At 40.6% G+C, this 16541-nt stretch overlaps 2 protein-coding genes across 2 annotated transcripts in view; one reads left to right on the forward strand and one right to left on the reverse strand.

Moving 5' to 3' along the window:
* The window catches only part of limd2 (LIM domain containing 2), a 119124-nt gene that overhangs the window by 16079 nt on the left and 86504 nt on the right, over window positions 1-16541 (forward strand). The gene's annotated exons all lie outside the window — the stretch shown is intronic.
* Window positions 1113-11561, reverse strand: hsd3b7 (hydroxy-delta-5-steroid dehydrogenase, 3 beta- and steroid delta-isomerase). The gene is made up of 6 exons (XM_061065540.1): window positions 11358-11561; window positions 9154-9309; window positions 5828-5936; window positions 4055-4154; window positions 3316-3478; window positions 1113-2052 (listed from the first exon to the last, which is right to left on the reverse strand). The coding sequence occupies exons 1-6, from the start codon at window positions 11515-11517 to the stop codon at window positions 1658-1660; spliced, it is 1083 nt and encodes a 360-aa protein (XP_060921523.1). The 5' UTR covers window positions 11518-11561; the 3' UTR covers window positions 1113-1657.

Below are 16541 nucleotides of genomic sequence, written 5' to 3' on the forward strand. Positions count from 1 at the left end.
TGGGTTTTTTTTTTTTACCAGGAAGCCAGGACGCAATGACAGGATGACAGGGCAAGAGAGACAGCATCGTGTTTTGTTGTTTGTTGCCTGCTTGATGTCTCTGGATAAAATAAACCACCCTAAAACCTTCAATCATCATCTCATCACACTTATTAAAATATCCTGCGTAAGATTCGCCCTCTAGGTGCCTCAGTGGCTTTATGATGAGTTTGTGTTAAGTTTATAATTAGTTTTGAATTTTTGTTATTTATAGACTATAGATATCGCCACTACACTTACTTTAATGTTCAAGTAGCCTAGTCTTCTCTTGCATGTTGAAGTTGCACCAGTAGATGGCACAATCCACTTTAATGACAAGCCTTGTATTGCTTCAGGGTTGTTGTGATCCATCACTACACATCTGGTACACACATGCACAAACCATTCATTAGATCAGATGTCATATCATACAAACCATATCTGGCTTTATACGTTTCAATCATCAGTATGGTGCTGAAGACCTTTATCATAAGACAAATCTATTAATATTTTTTTTTTAACCAACCCAAGTGCCACAAATCAATGTTTTGTTTTTGTTTTGGAAGAGCATAGATGTTTTGCATCGAGATTGTGAATCATTTCTCTGCTCTTTTTTGAACGAGCAGGCATGTTTCGATGTTGTGTTGAGAATTGCCATGGAAAACCACAGAAACGGGGGACACCCAGGCATAATTAAAACATTGTGAATTTACAAGGGAACTCCCATATATTTGGTCTTAGTCATATAAACAGCTGGTTGTCATAGAGTCTGGAGACAAGTTTGCACGAGAGTACAGAGTGGAACTCAGCCCTTAGTAGTGTGGGTAAACAAAGTTAGTTGTATCCATGGAACTCCAGAGGTGAGGAACTCCCACTAAGCATGAGTTAATGGTAAGGAAACGTTTGCTCGTCAAAAAGGAATCAATCATCATGACTCTGGTCTCCAGGTGAACAAACTTTCATTATTACAAATACACTACACATCATCACAGATGCGGTAATCAAAGAAGATCAGTTACGTAAAGGCAAACAGGAAAATGCAGCCTCTCCCTGAACAATGAATCAAGTGCATAATAAAAACAAACAAAGCAGTGTAGAATATAATAAATTATCTTTAATACAAATTACAAAATAAACCATTGTACCAAACATGATACATTTCTTAAGATATAAAAAAGTATGTTTCAATTATGCAACATGAAGCATTCATAACAATGAAATATATTACTAAATACAGATATTTAGTCCATATGTATGTAGATAATGCTTGTCAATTACTTTAACAATTGTCATAATTAACAAAGTTGAACATCTAAATAGTCTGTGAAATGAATCCTGTGGAATTAAATTATTCATCAGATCTTTTTTTTTAAATAAGGATAAAACGTTTTTGCCTCATCGAGCAAATGCTTTTATTATGTTTCCTGTATAACTTAGCAGTTATAAGTGAGTATAACACAGACTAATAAAAGATTCAAATGACATTTTTCTACCATAAATACTGATTGCGTTCCTTTACTTTATGCTGTAATCTAAAAGCTCAGGACTTCTTTACACATCTATCAGGAGCGCTGCGTCTCTACATAGCAGCTCCTGATGTGTGTTGTAGTGGTCGAGGTCACATTAAGAGACTTTGGGTTTATCCAGGAAATGTGTCAACCCATTTCTGTGTGCGGGCACGGCATTGATCCCAGTCAAACAGAGGGTGGTACTCAAAGTGACGTAGTGCTTTGTTTGTGGACACGGTGAAGGAGGTACTTGCAACGGCGAAGGTGTAACCATTAAGCAACGGTGTATAGTTAGTAAAGGGGCTCAGTATCCAGCGGAGCATGTCATTAAACACAGCCAGGAACCAGAGCAACATTAACGGCATGCGGACCCTCCGGAAGTTAAATGCGGAGAGGAAAAGCATGTTGAAATCCTCATAGCTCTTGTAGGGCGAGTCATCGTAGCAAAAGAAAGCTTCACCTCCGACAGCCTGTGGGCGCTCTCTCAGGGCTCGGGCTGCAAGAACATGCATCCAGGCAACGTTACCTAGTTACACAAACAAGAGGGAAAATAACAGATTGTGTGAGGGAAAAGTACTTCAAAACATAGTGGAAATCCCAAAGCAGTTACATTGACTTAAGTGTCACAATAAAAAGATTCTACAGTTATTTTACACACTTTACTTTTAATTGGATTTTACAACATTTTAAACACTAACTTAACTTATTAGACACTGAATTCCTAAGTTATACCCAGAGCCGTATGCTGATGAAAACAGCTTCCTGTCAGTACCAAGTTATTGATAAATGACCACCTTACTGATGTGTGGTCATTTATCAATAATAAAAACATCAATTTGGTGACGAAACATCTCAAAAACAGGACACACACATTTTTGTTCAACCTGCTAGATTTACACTAGTGCCCTTATATGAATCAAGGGTTGTGAAATTGAACAATATCCCCTTTAAAACTTCCACATTGTGCGTAAGTGTTTCTTCATGCCTCTTTCTTCATGCCTCTGACCACATTTCACTGACATCATCCTTCACGTCACTCGTGTGCATGTTACAACAAAAAACAAAAAAAATCACACTTTAGAGAACATGCATCCTTTTATAGAGCTTTTCTGTGTTAAGTCTTGTGACCTGTTAGGCGTGCTATACATGTCTCTTCATGTCGGCTGTTACTCACACAGGTTATGTGACTAATTATCTGGTAAAAAAGCAACTGGCTTAATAACTTAATAAAAACAACTAGGAAGAACTGAAAATAGCATGTGGGGCATATTTAAAGATGACATCATGACATCTAGCAGGAGATCTATTTAATGATGTGTTTACACACCTGTACAGATTGTTACTGGATGACACTATTCACATGATGTCACAACCCAGAACATGTGTATTACTTCTCGTGTTTAACTATCTGTTGTTCTTTAAAGCTACAGTGCATGTGCTTTTCACTCACTCGCAGGCAGTTGCTGGGGAGTGAGCTTAAGAAAGCCATCTGTGTATTTTTAGTTCATTATCTAAACCAGCAGCAATCGCTATCACCTGCCAAGGCAGTGTTCTGTGAAATGCGCAGGAACTGTCTGTGAAAACCGTACTTCTGCTTTCAGCCCATGTGAAAATAATTCAGCATGCTCGGCTTTTATCTTGTTCTTCTTTCAAGGCTGTTTTACCCGCCTTTGCATTTAAGCGATAAAAATAGAACCGAGGTTTGTTAGGATCAAACGCTACATTGAAGAGACTTGCCTTAAAGCTAGTGGGTATGACACACTAAAAAAAAAAAAACACTAAACTTTACCTGCATAGACTCGTCCATGTTCAGTTTCATCAGGGACACCCCCGATGATCAAACCTCCCCTTTGTACACCCTGCTTGTAGAAGTCCTTAATTAGCTCGTGCCCCTCGCCATAGATCCCTGTCGGCCTCAGGGAGCATGTGTATAAACACTTCCCACCCTTCACCTGGACAGGAGACAAAAGCAGGATTTGTTGTCATGAATTCAGACAAAGAAAATAGAACAACAAAGCAGACTGTAGCTTATCTTATTGTCAATAGCTAGAGTCACCCTGCAGTTAGACAACAAAAGGGATGATCTGGCGTTCTGTGGAAAAGTTGCACAAGCAAAATTCTTATTATGCCATTTTCAAGCCAACTAGACACACAGCAGTTACAAAACACACACAAATGTGTAACCCAGTCTGAAGCTTAACATTAAAAAGATGCACTCAAGAATCCGATTCTTAGTATTTAATCTGATTTTTAGTGATAATATTTATTGACATGCAGAAATTAATAAAACCAATGTTGTTGTTTTTTTTAATTGTACATCTGCAGTTGTTTTTAAATCAGTTTCACTGCATCGTTAATGTTTTATGATTCTTATTTCAACACTTTGAGGAGCTCCCAGAGGGCGTCAAAGAAATGTACCCAACAGTGGATTGTGCTTCCAATAAATCAGCCTCGCCGTCGCCTGGCTGGAAAATGTTACCCCTACAGAGTCCGTTATTTAACAGATAAATACTATAAAAACAAGGTACCTTGGTGCCATTAGCTTCAAGTACGATTTTCTCTGCCTTTGCCTTGGTCTTGGGGTAGGGCATGGTGTGGTACACATTGTAAGGGGTGTCTTCATTGCCCCTGTAAGAGAAAGACACAGAGAGTCACAGGAGCACTCAGGAGAAAGCAAATAGTGTTTTTCTTGACCCCGCCGCATGCATGAGAGGAATGTGTTCCAATGAAGCCAAATGGAAAACTGGAGCTCAGAGAGGAGACTCGCAGAGAAGGAGGGAGAGAGAACCAAAGAGAGAGAGAGAGATAGGGTAAAAAAAGGGTCAATATAGGAGGCTGTCCTGTATAATTTTTTTAATCTTTCCACTTGATTGTGTTTCAAGTTTCAAGGGCAGAACGGCTTCCTCCGACAAGAGCAGACAAAGGTTCATTCTTTCATCCTGTTGCAAATTATCCGTTACAGACAAAGAGAGAATGCCAACTATGATCCTGAGGTACAGCTGTAGCTACGTACCTGAGGTCTGAAGGTAGTGCAAACAAACACACACACACACTCAAACTATGTGGACGAATGTGCTGATTCTTGCTGAAGGCGGATAGAAGCTGGAAGTTTTCTGAAACATTTTTTTCGTGTATTTGTTTGGATTCAGACGGTTGAGCGTAACAACTTGACAATTCTGCTTCGTATCAGCTTGTTTTCTTTCTTCATTGCCTGCTTTTCATCTTCTCTTAATCGCTCGATTATTCTGCTGCTTTTGCATATTCTACTTTAAAAACATCCACTCATTTTCCCGAGCACAAACTATCTTTCAGAGAACACCCTGGTCATTTAGATTTTAGAGTGTGTTAACAACAATTTATCTCCATTTATTTTCATTCCTTGGTCAAATCAACAGGAAAAGGATTCTATGTAAAGCACTCGAGCTGGATTTTCCATCCTACACACACCTGTATATTCTCACAGCGCTTGCCCCACCACTCCCTGAACCTATACCAAAGAAACCTTGTTAGACAGAATCAGAATATGTATCTCTGACGCACATCACCAATCCTCTGTTTGTCATCTCTGTATTTCCTCTTTGCACTATTGTTTTTATTGTGGTTTCCAGGCAGCCTTGATCCAAAATGATTTATTATTTCTCGGGAATGAACAATGCATGCCCTTAAATAATGCAGACGCCCTTGGAGACAGTCAGTATACAGCATTCCTTAAAATGTCAGCGAACAGAGGACCACTGGTGCAACATTAATCAGGCATGGGAGTGGTTCTATCGCTGAGTCTGAAATTAATACCTGTCAAAAACACTTTTGCGTTAAGTGTTATGTTACACAGCTTCCTAAACTTTAGTTTTTAGCTCGCACTGTAAAGCAGTGACTTTTTTTTTGACTTAATAACATGCAACTGGTAAAGTGTGTCTGGCGAGAGGGGAAAAAGCATGTCACAGTGAAGGAAAAACAAGCCTCCAGTTAAATATCTTTTGAATTCCAAACCCTCGATTAGATCACTAAAGCAGCCACTCACTGTCAATCGCGTCTCCACCCCAGCCTATCTTTTCTGTACAGACTTTATAATACATTCACGAGAAAAAAAAAAGAGAGCGTAGAGAAGACTGAGAGCACAGAAGAAGAAAAAAAAAACCCAGAAACATCCAACATATTTCCTTAAAGTTGGAGTGAAATGTGCAGCCACGTGTGCTCAGTGAAGAAAAACACTCTTGGACTTGCGCATAGGTCATGGTGAGTATGATTGTACAGTGTGTTCAGAAACTAACTGACATGAAATTATGATCTCAAGGCTTCACCTGACAAAATGATCTCCTTTCACGTTCGGGCCGACCACCTCCATGCTGCTGGTGTACAGCAGGGACTGGATGCCACACTCCACACAGGCACTGATCACATTTTCCGTTCCTAAAACAGAGAGAGTCAGTACGTGGTTAATCAAAGAAAAATATATATAGAAAAGTAACCATGACTGCTTTCAACACACTTTGATTCCTGAAGTTTAGAACAGCATGCAGGGATGAGCATCTTGAAATGAAAACAAGATGCATGAGAGAATTAGATGCATATGTAGATGATCAACAGGACATTTGTGTAAGAGAGAGGCATCAGACCCATGTGTATTTTATTAAGCTTAGAGGAAAAAACATGTCTTCCTAAAGTGCCGTGTAATTAAATATAGTGTCACAAAGTGGAGATATGAGACCTCTTATCATGCATTTATTATGTCGAAGGTCTAACAGGGGAGGAGGACAACTTCCACTGTTAAAGTCACATCTGGCCAAGTTCGGCAGAGGATTAAAAGACGGCCGTATTTATGTCTGCTGGACTATGTTGTAGAATAACCATTCCTTCTCTGCACAGTAACTCCCTTTCTTAATCACTCAGCAGCTGTGAAAAACAGACAGACACAAATACAAACATAGCAAGAATAGCTATAAAAGGAATTGAAACATAAAACCTGCTTAAAGTGCTTTAAAGATGTTACAAATAAAAAAAAAACATAATGAATCTGGTAATGGGGTAATGGCTTCATTTTTTGATTCTAATCTTATTCAAATCTTTTTCCGATAAAGATGAAAACAAGTCAGTGAGGTGTTAACATTTTCCCCATATGATGTAGCTACATGATGTGATTCCAATTAAAACGAGTGTATCAGGAGACTCTGGTGCTTGGCATGCATGAATATCTGGTACTGAACACTGTGTGGCTCACGGGTGGTGAAAATCTCTGGTATGTACTAGAATTAAGGCAAGAAACCAGTGTCTGGATACAGTTTAATCTTATCTCTTAACTTTCTGCAACTGCAACTCTGACTAGTTCTGGGAAGCGGGTGGAAATTGTATCTCTAAGACTTAGGAAGAGGGAGTTAACAGTAATCCGAAACATAAAGAAACAAAGGCATGTAAACCTCTTCAGAGCAACCATTGGCTGGTGTTTTTAAATTCTTGTAATATTTGCAAGTATCCAGACAGAACCTCCCAGGGTAACAGAGGTCAGATTGAACTCACTCCCTCTTCTTGTTGGCTTCATTCAGGTTGACCAACATTCATTCTGGAGATTTAATGACATTAGGTGCAAATTAAGTTGCTTCAAAATTCTTTCAAGGTGTTATGTGACAAGCAAATACAGCCAAACCCAATAACAGATGAAGTTGTTATTGTCTCTTAAGCGAATCATTGTAGACTATTTAAGGCCAAGGAGTCACCATAACCTATGACATAAACAAAACCACAGACAGTTGTTTTAGACATGAGGAACAAGTAAAGTTATGGGTTCAAAGGTTAAATGTACTATAAATGGAGTCTTTTTATGGTTATTAAACTACTTTATACTGAAGACCTTATATGGTCCACAAAAGCAAACCCACCAGTAAGCTAGAGGAGGACTGACTATTTCTGCTCGTCATCACTTCCAACAGGTCAAATTCCAGCAAAATGATTAACATCAAAACTGCTGAATGAAACTTAGTGTTCATTTTCCACCAACGTCTACTGGTGAGTAGTAACTTTGACGATAAAAATCAAGCAAGACAAGATCAGAGAATATTGGGAGTTCAAATCTGCACAGAAGGAAAATGTAACTAAAAATCTCACTTCTTTAAAACATTAGCAATTTTAACAACATGTAAAGCTCTACGTGTGTCATAACAGCATGGGAGTTCACAATAGCATGAAAACCTGTTACATAATGCACTAAAAAACAAACTCCGCTCCTCTCATTCTCTCTCTCTGAGTCAGCCACCAAATCAATCAATCAACCCTACGTTCAAAGACGACACAAAAGGTACAGCATTCAACTTTTTTCAAAGGATTTAGCCCACAACGTTCTTCAGTCGACTGCTTAGCTATAGCTACAGTGAAGGCCGCGGTTTTGAATGCATCAGGTGTTATGCTAAAGCGGTGTGTGCACTGTATATAAAGTAAGCCTACACGACTTGAGCAGAATATGCTGTTCAGTATTCAGGAGCTTTTCAGAAAACTACAAAGGCTTTTTAGGTCGGGTGGATTCAGTTATCTGAACAAGTTTGCTTGCCAGATGCCATCGCTGCAACACCTGTAGGTTTGCAGCGATAACAGGTCTCATCTGGTAAACCGAGGGGTGTCCAAAACAGCCATGTGAGGGTGCCTAAAAACTGCCTACCTTCCCTGGTCAAAACAAACACAGACCACTGTAACTTAAACATTTATTATGTAGAAATAATCAATCTTCTCAACGATGAGTTCTTTGGCTTCTCTATCTCATATAGAGGCAAAGTTGTGAATTCCAGTCTGTTTCAAAACCAGCTAAAAACCCCTCACAAGAGCTATAATCTGACAGAAGCTGATTACTAGCTTAGCTTCATCTGACTCCATCAAAATGGTGTGAAAGCACCACCTAATACCCAGGCCTCACTCCAAACGGTTGAACGTAAGCTTAGTGAGAAAGCTTGTTTACATATTTATTATTTCTTGTTTATGTTGATTGCGAATGTTCAGATAACAATAATGATGAAGTTTGGATTAATCATGCAACTAGAGTTTTTCGCTATTTCTTTTTCTTCTGGTGTTTCCTTATGAGAGGGATTCCTGTCAGGCTTAAAAAAAACAACTCTTACATCGTTTGACATCTAAAATTCCAGACTAGTGAAGATGATAGGATGACCACTTTCAAAAAGAAGGGGAAATGTAACTTAAACAATAACTACAATTATTTGCGACAAATTCGTATCAGGTGGAGACCAGTGGGCTCAATGGCTGGCATTGTTAAATTTAAATTTGTCTGCAGCAGTAGCAGGCGTGGGTTTCCACTGTGCAGTGGTTTTGCCAAAAATACAACGGCCATAAAACTGAGTCAGAAGTTTCCTTTGCGTCCCTTTTCCTCCTTTTTACTCCACCAAAGGGCTTGGTTTCCCCCGACATTTCTCAATTTACACGAAACTTGTAGGATGGGTGTAGCAGGGGCAAAAGAAGTTTTTTATGGATCTGGCTCTGACTAACGGACAAAAGAAAATATTATTTAACAAAGTGAAATCTCAGTCTTGGAGATATGTTCAGACATAACGAGCGTTTGCTCTCGTAGATATGCATATTGTACTATAGTCTTTGTGTTATCATTTTGATCATCACACCCTTGAAGTCTCACCTGTGACGTTGACGGAGTAGATGACAGGATCGGGGACTCTGTGCCAAACATCCACCAAGCTTGCACTGTGGATAACAACGTCAGCCCCCCGGGAGGCCTCCAACACGTTGCTGTAGTCTGTGACGTCGCCCTGAATGACCACTACCTTTGTTGTTGCTGAGAGGAGAAAAAACAGGAAAACACAATAAAAAAATCATGGTGAACTCTAAGAGATCCTGAAACAGGTCACATTTCCCTAGAACCTCTACAGAAGCAAATAAACAGGAAAACCACTCGATAGAGGAATCTAAAGTGTTTACCAAGAGATGAGAACAAAACGCTTAGTTTTGCATCATTCACAGCATACACATGTTTACCGGGATTTCATGAGTTTTTTTCTTTACAGGTCACAATGTCTAGTATCTTGGTTGTTTATGAAGGCCATGCGTGCCCCTGCGGTTTATCTCAGATTTAATGCACTGACCTTGACAGGCTGATAACAAGAGATGGGGCAATCATTTAGAAGGTGTGGTATTGGCCTGGACTTTTGAACAGTGAGTCGATATCCTCATGCAAGTCAGAAATTCTGCAGTTCACATGCCCATGTTTTATTTCACCAAGTACTCCGTTTTTTAATTACAGATTTTAGCTGACATGAATTCCCAGTGAAACCACATACCAAAAAAATGCACAGCTCACCATGTCATTATCTCTGTGCTGTGAAGCCTTCAGTTGTTTTTTTTATGACACTAAGCCCTCCTGTTACTGTTAGCTGATCTCTCGGGGGCACAAAGAGCCCTGCATCAATAGCAGGCCTTAGTCCAGTCACACAATAAATGATGAAAGCTGAACAAAGCCTTTTCCACCGCGTGACGGAGGTGCCACATAGGGTTGGGTCCTTTCCAACACAGACCCCTTTCAGAGAAATAGCATGCTTTTGTTTAATTATTGCAATTCATGCAATTTATAACAATTCTCCTAGGAAATGCAGTTTTACATTGATTCATTTGAGGTGTGTCGTTTCTCCTGTGTCAGAATGAAAGAGCATGTGAAACTCCACAGGTCACAACACAATGTAAATGCCGTGTCCTGTTCTAATGTGGTCTACAAATGGAAAAAAAAAAAAATGAATACTCTGTGAGGCAAATGATACAATGACAAGTGACAACATCTTTGTCCTGACACAGGATATGGGAGAAAGCTTTCCTGGATTCACAGTCCAGCTGTCAGGTCTGTAGACTGACCCAATGGCATGCAAGGGAAATGAATGTCAGACTTTGTCGGGGGTCTGGCAATGAAAAGACACAAATAATTTTTTGGTACGCAGCATCTACAGGCTACATTCCTTGTACTACAGTGTGTTTTCCAAGAGTTTATACACATAGTAGGCCTATACAATAATATAATAGACTACCAGACCAGTCCAATCCATACTTTTACTGTACTGTAAATCTTTTAAATCACTTCTTAAAACTCACTTTTATAGACTTGCTTTTATGTGATTTCTCCTTTAAAGATCTATCTCTTCCTTTTATTGCTCTTAATCTTTTTATCTTTCTCTTCCTTAAATGTTTCAGCCTTTATATGTATCCCTTCCTGTATTCATTTTACTTTTTAAATTCCTACTCCTTTTATCTTTTTTAACTCTTCCGCTCTCTGTTGCTTTATCCATTTAACCAATGTCCCGTTTATCCCTTCTTTTTTTATCTTCATTCTGTGTTTACAGCCTGTGATGTGATGTCCTCCCACTCTCCCTCAATTTCAATTTCGTTTTCTCCTGATTGATTTTAAACTAATTTTCCTTCACTGTACTGAACTGCCTCTCCATACCTGCCTGTTGACTCCACATCATTCCTGTTATTTGCATTTTTTTTTTTTTTTTTTTACAATTTTGACCTCTGTTGACCTCTGTTCTGTTGTGTTTTTGCTGCATTTGCTCTGTCTGTCACAGCACTTTGTAAACATTTGTTTTTAAAAGGTGCTATATAAACAAAGATATTATTATCATTATTGTAAGACACCGCGGAAACATAAACCGTTACAAAGGCTTGCATTAAATGAAGCACTGAGCTCTGTAGCAGATGCATTAATGCCGAATTTAAGTCAAATTGAAATGAATTTAGCAACGACTTCGGGTCTCGTGACCTCGCTGATAGGACGAGACTTTAAATGAAAAGAAAACAACGCGGCGTTTTGACCACCGCGAAGCCGTGAGATCGGCTTACCTGTGCCGAGTCCATCTAAACTCGAATCTACGTGTTTGTCGAACACCCGGATCTCCACCAGGTCGTCCTCCTTCTCCAGTAAAATCTTCAGCAGGTGCCTGCCGAGGAAACCGCATCCCCCGGTGATGAGATACACGAGACCCCGCTGGTTTTCAGACATGCTGAGAGACTCCGGAGCGGCGAGCAGTGAGCGCGTTGCGTGTTCAGCCACTTCTCTTTAAATATAGACCCACTCCGAGCGAGGGCAGAGAGGCGGAGAGGCGGAGAGGCGGAGACTTTCTTGTTTTTTTTTTTGGAACCCTTTATCGGAAGGCTGCAGATTTTGCAGTGTGTACAGTTCAGGTACAGTTTAGTTATTCACATCCGGAAGATGACAACGTGCACGCTTCAGCATGCACGGAACAACTCTGAAAGACTTGACTTAAAGCAGGGACATTGTTTGAATAGTGTAAATAGCCTACTAAAGAAAAAAAAATATAGATATAAAACAACCAAAATGACGTCATGATAAATCGTTCAGTTTAGCTTCACGGATTCAACGAGCACTTTGGTAAACATTCAATTTATCTAACAGAAATATCCACGTAGGCTATGTTACCTGCAGTCGTCTCTGTCTGAGCTGCCACGTTGTCTTACCCTCGACTCTTGCAGGCCAAAAAAAAAACCCTTACGCAATGAATGAACAAGCAAAATGAATGATCCATAAAGAAATCATTAACATCGTTTTGATAGCCAGTTCACTTGTCTATTTGGTTTTAACGTAGTCCCCATTCTTAACTGAGATTTAATGATTAATATATTCATATAATTTGTCAACAGATAGTTTCCAGAGGTTGTGTTTGAAATAGATTTCTTCCCATGCTGGAAACCCTTTGTTTCGTATAAATTGCTTACGATAGGCCTACATCAATAAAGCATTACAATCATGGACTAAAACTTGAGCAATTCCCTAACTTTTTTTAAAATGTAAGTTTATTTAGTGTGTGCAAAAATGGGACTAGCTTTGTCTATCAGTGTTTTGATTATGTGCAAACACTTGGTTCAGTACATTAAAGGGATACTTCACCCATTTGCATTAATCTTTGTATCATTAGAAACCTGGTAGTATTTTTGAATGGTCGTGCATCTCTCCCTCATTTTCCCCTGAGATGGGAAATCTTTGTATTTCCGAGTCTGAAAAGGAGCTTCCAGTGACGCAAAATGACGACCACTGAAGCTACAGACCAATCACAGATCAGCAGGTGGGAACTCACACCCAGAATCGAAACTTAACGTCCGCCGTATTGCTTGGTAGTTATGCTAACAGGCTCTATGGAGAAAGCTGATAATGGCGAAAAAATATAAATATAGCGGCGAGAAGGCTGCTGCCGACAGGCCGGTCTTGTCTTTTGGCTGCCGCGACCGCTTCCCGCCGGCCGCTCGCCGGGACACAAGACCGGCCTGTCGGCAGCAACCGTCTCGCGGCTATATTGTTATATTGCTGGCCACGGTGAGGACGAGGAGCCCGGGCCGGCTCGAGCTGGGGCGGACTGGTGGTGTCGGTGCTCTCACTGTTTGCCTATGGACACAGACATAGAGTCTGTTTTCTGCCAGGAATTTCCAAGATGCTAATTCCTTCTGGAAGAAATCTCTGAATCAGTTGAGGAAATGGCCTCATGTGTTGAAGTAAATATGTCTGTAAATGTTTTTATTACTTTATTTCTACTGCTATTGTATATTTTGGAGAAACTGTAATGATCGAATTTCCCTCTGGAATTAATAAAGTATTTCTGATTCTGATTCGGACCTTAGTGGGAGAGGCCTGCGGTGCTGTGCATTCTGGGATTTGGTGTCTTTCATCCACATGAGCCAAAAAGACACTTTCTGCTTTTTCACGGCCAAGAAGGCACCAACTTCAAAACGCATTTCACATTTCTACTACATATATGACCCAATGTCAATACAGATTCATGTTTCAACGGGTGAAGTATCCCTTTAACCATGGACAATAATCAAAGGGGGAAAAAAGGGAGGAGGCCAACATGACGATTCAAGGTGACAGTTAGCATCTTAAACTTAATAACCCTGTACAGGTTTAAACAAGAACCAGAGTCTATTGCCATGGTATGGCAGCTATGTGTGGCTTTGCTTTATATAAGACACAGCAGTGCTTTGAGCTAAATGCTTCAACCTGCATGCTTACATACACACACTTAATTCTAGCAAACTGATGTTAGTGATGATGATGTTACACTTTTGCCCATAGACCTATAGCGTACCTGTTGAGTATGAAAGTAGACCAACAGAAACTAAGACCTGATAGTGGCATGAATGCTTATACAACATTGTATGGTAACCGTATGGAGTAGCCCAGATGCTGAGGATTTTCAGTCTGGACCAAACTTGGGGACTGATAATGACATGCAGACAAACATCCATAAAGTCATGACATGATTTATTCTGCATGACATAAAAAGAAAGACTGAAATGTTTTCTATAGAAGGACAGAGTATCGCTTGAAACAACAAGCTTGTTGAACTGCAGTTTAAAAAAAAAAAAAAAAAAACTCCAGCCGTTTCCAGTTTAAGTCAGCCTTCTATGACTCAGAGGAAAACAGTAAATTGCATTTCCCTCATAAACAACCTGAGTGGCTTGCACCTCGTCTAGAGTCTAGACCAATGACTTGGCAGGTTTTTGTCAACCAGATGCTAAGAGGTTTTTCCTACTCTGGTCACCAGCTGTGCCGTAAACTCTGCCAGCTCCCCTTTTCCTGTCGTCAACTGACAGAAGTCTCGCCTTTCTAGGGCAGATTTTTGGAACTTCCTCTGGTGTACGTATTTGAACAGGAAATGTTGTATACACACCGTGACATCTGATTTCAACTTTTTCAAGGAAGTATTACCTTCCTGAGGAAACACGTTTCACCAGATTTCCTTTACCTGACGTCAAAGCTTCAATTTGCTGCAATCCTTTAGACATTAAATGTGGCAGTAATGTGAAAGGAAACAATGGTTCAATCAAAGGTGAATGTTATGTTTTACCACCTGGCTCATGGCAGGTAACAAAGGAGGGAAACCACACAGAATTACTCATTCACACAATAGTTTAATTAACAAAAGTGTCACATGTAGACATACATATATGAAGGTCGTCCAGTTGACAATAGATCACAGACCTAAATGTACAGATGTTTGCAGCATGCCCCAGCTGGGAGAGAGTGAGCACATCTCTTGGGCAGGCCTAAATAACCTTCTGAAGGCCCTACTCAGCTGAGCAGGCACCGGCTGACGACCCTCCCAGCTCCACTCACATCCCAACTCCACTCACCTGGTTAGAACACAAGGAAACACAAGAACAGACAGACAGAGTGGGAGCAGAAAGGGGGGGGGGGGGGGGGGGGGGGGGGTCGTCACACCCCCACCCTTAAGATGGGAGTCCTCACTGGATTCCTAAACATTTAAAATACACATATCAATTAACAACTCAAGTTACTCCCCGAATTTACAATTTAGAGTGAGCATCGGGTGTCAAGTACTATCGGGTATAACTGTTCATTGTAACTTGTGACTTCATACAACCTGCAAGAACTCTCGATCCTGACTGCCAGACCAACCTCCCAGCAACCTTGGTACCTAGGAGGCACTTTAAGAGAGACTAGCCAGAACAGACAAAGATAAACTGCAAGTACATTAAAACACACAAATCAACTTAACCTGCCATCGCCCGAGACATGGCATCCGCCGCGACATTCTCAGTGCCCTTTACACCTACAGGTTGTAGGAAAAGACACCAACGCATAAGCCTTTGGTTTGGATTTTGGAGTGAGTGTAGAAAGGTCAGTGGATTATGATCGCTGTAAACCACTAAGGCAGTGTTTCTCAAACTATGGTACGCGTACCACCGGTGGTACGTTGGCTCCCTGTGGTGGTACGCAAAGAAATCTCCACAATATAAAAAACAAACCCGTTCAGCATAAAACGACAATTTTTCTTTTTTGTCGTATTCTTATCTAGCTTGTATCTATTGGGTTGTATTTATATCAAATGTGTTTCCCCCTCTAAATTAATCGAGTTTTTGCAACAAACAACTTTAATCTGCTCAATTTATGCTCGCGCACAGACATCAACAACAACAGGAGTACGCCTCGATATTCCGTTATAGTTCAGTACTGAAACAACAGCAAGCAGCTGTAGGCCTACAGATTAACAGAATATCTGTTAATGTAGGCCTACATTAACAGATATTCTGTTATTTATTGGAGTTCAGCACACAATCCGCAGCAAGCAGCTGTACATTAACATTTTTTTAAAACGGAGCCAGGAGAAGCTTCAGTTTTGATGCTCGGCATTTTGATAAAAGAGACCAAAAGATAGAGATAATAGAGACCAAAAACAGACAGGAACTGGGTTAAAGGTTTTAAGATGGACTCGGTAGTTGTATTTCTCAGAGGCTAGGCGGCAGGGTAGCGGGTGGCCTGACACATTACAGTTAGCAAGAAAGTGTTACCAGCCTTGGCGCGTGGCAGAGGACCAACACAGTCGACTCTCAAACATTCAAATGGTTGGTCAGCAACCAGAATCGGATAAAGGGGTGCTGACTTTATTACCTGATTTGGCTTGGCCTGTCAACTGACAGGTGTGGCAGGTTTTAATAAAGGCAGAAATGTCCCTTTTTAATCAGTAAAAGTGACGCAGCACCCTATTGTAGGTTTTCTTTACCCATAAATGGCCCGCAATGCCACCGTGAGCAGTCTGGAGAACAGCCGAGCGTAATTTAGCGGGCAAAACAATCTGCAACACTTCCTCTCCCCCCCCCTCCCCCCCCCCGAAACGGTCTCCTTGAGGAGCCCACTTCCTTACCAAGATGCCATCTCTAAGACAATAACCATGTACTGTACTCACCACCTCATCATCTGGAAGAACCTGCCCGAATAGATCCTGCAGTGTTGGATAATTTCTTTGTTCCTTTACAAGTTCACTGCAAGACACAGGCAAAGGAAAAGCAGGCAGGGGGAAAAAAAAAAAATTCTTTTTTTCTTAACTGGAACGTCAAAGTCTGACCCACCACCATCACGGCTCATAGCACGGTGTCACTGCCCCCGTAGGAATCCCTAAAGTAGATGTTTTTTTTCAGAAGCTTCTATCCGAGTGTCTGGAGGTTTCACCTGTGCAGGAACATTAGGCTGTACCCGATTTCCCCGTCAGG

The sequence above is a fragment of the Labrus mixtus genome, chromosome 20 (genome assembly GCF_963584025.1).
Source record: "Labrus mixtus chromosome 20, fLabMix1.1, whole genome shotgun sequence".
Lineage (NCBI taxonomy): Eukaryota > Metazoa > Chordata > Actinopteri > Labriformes > Labridae > Labrus > Labrus mixtus.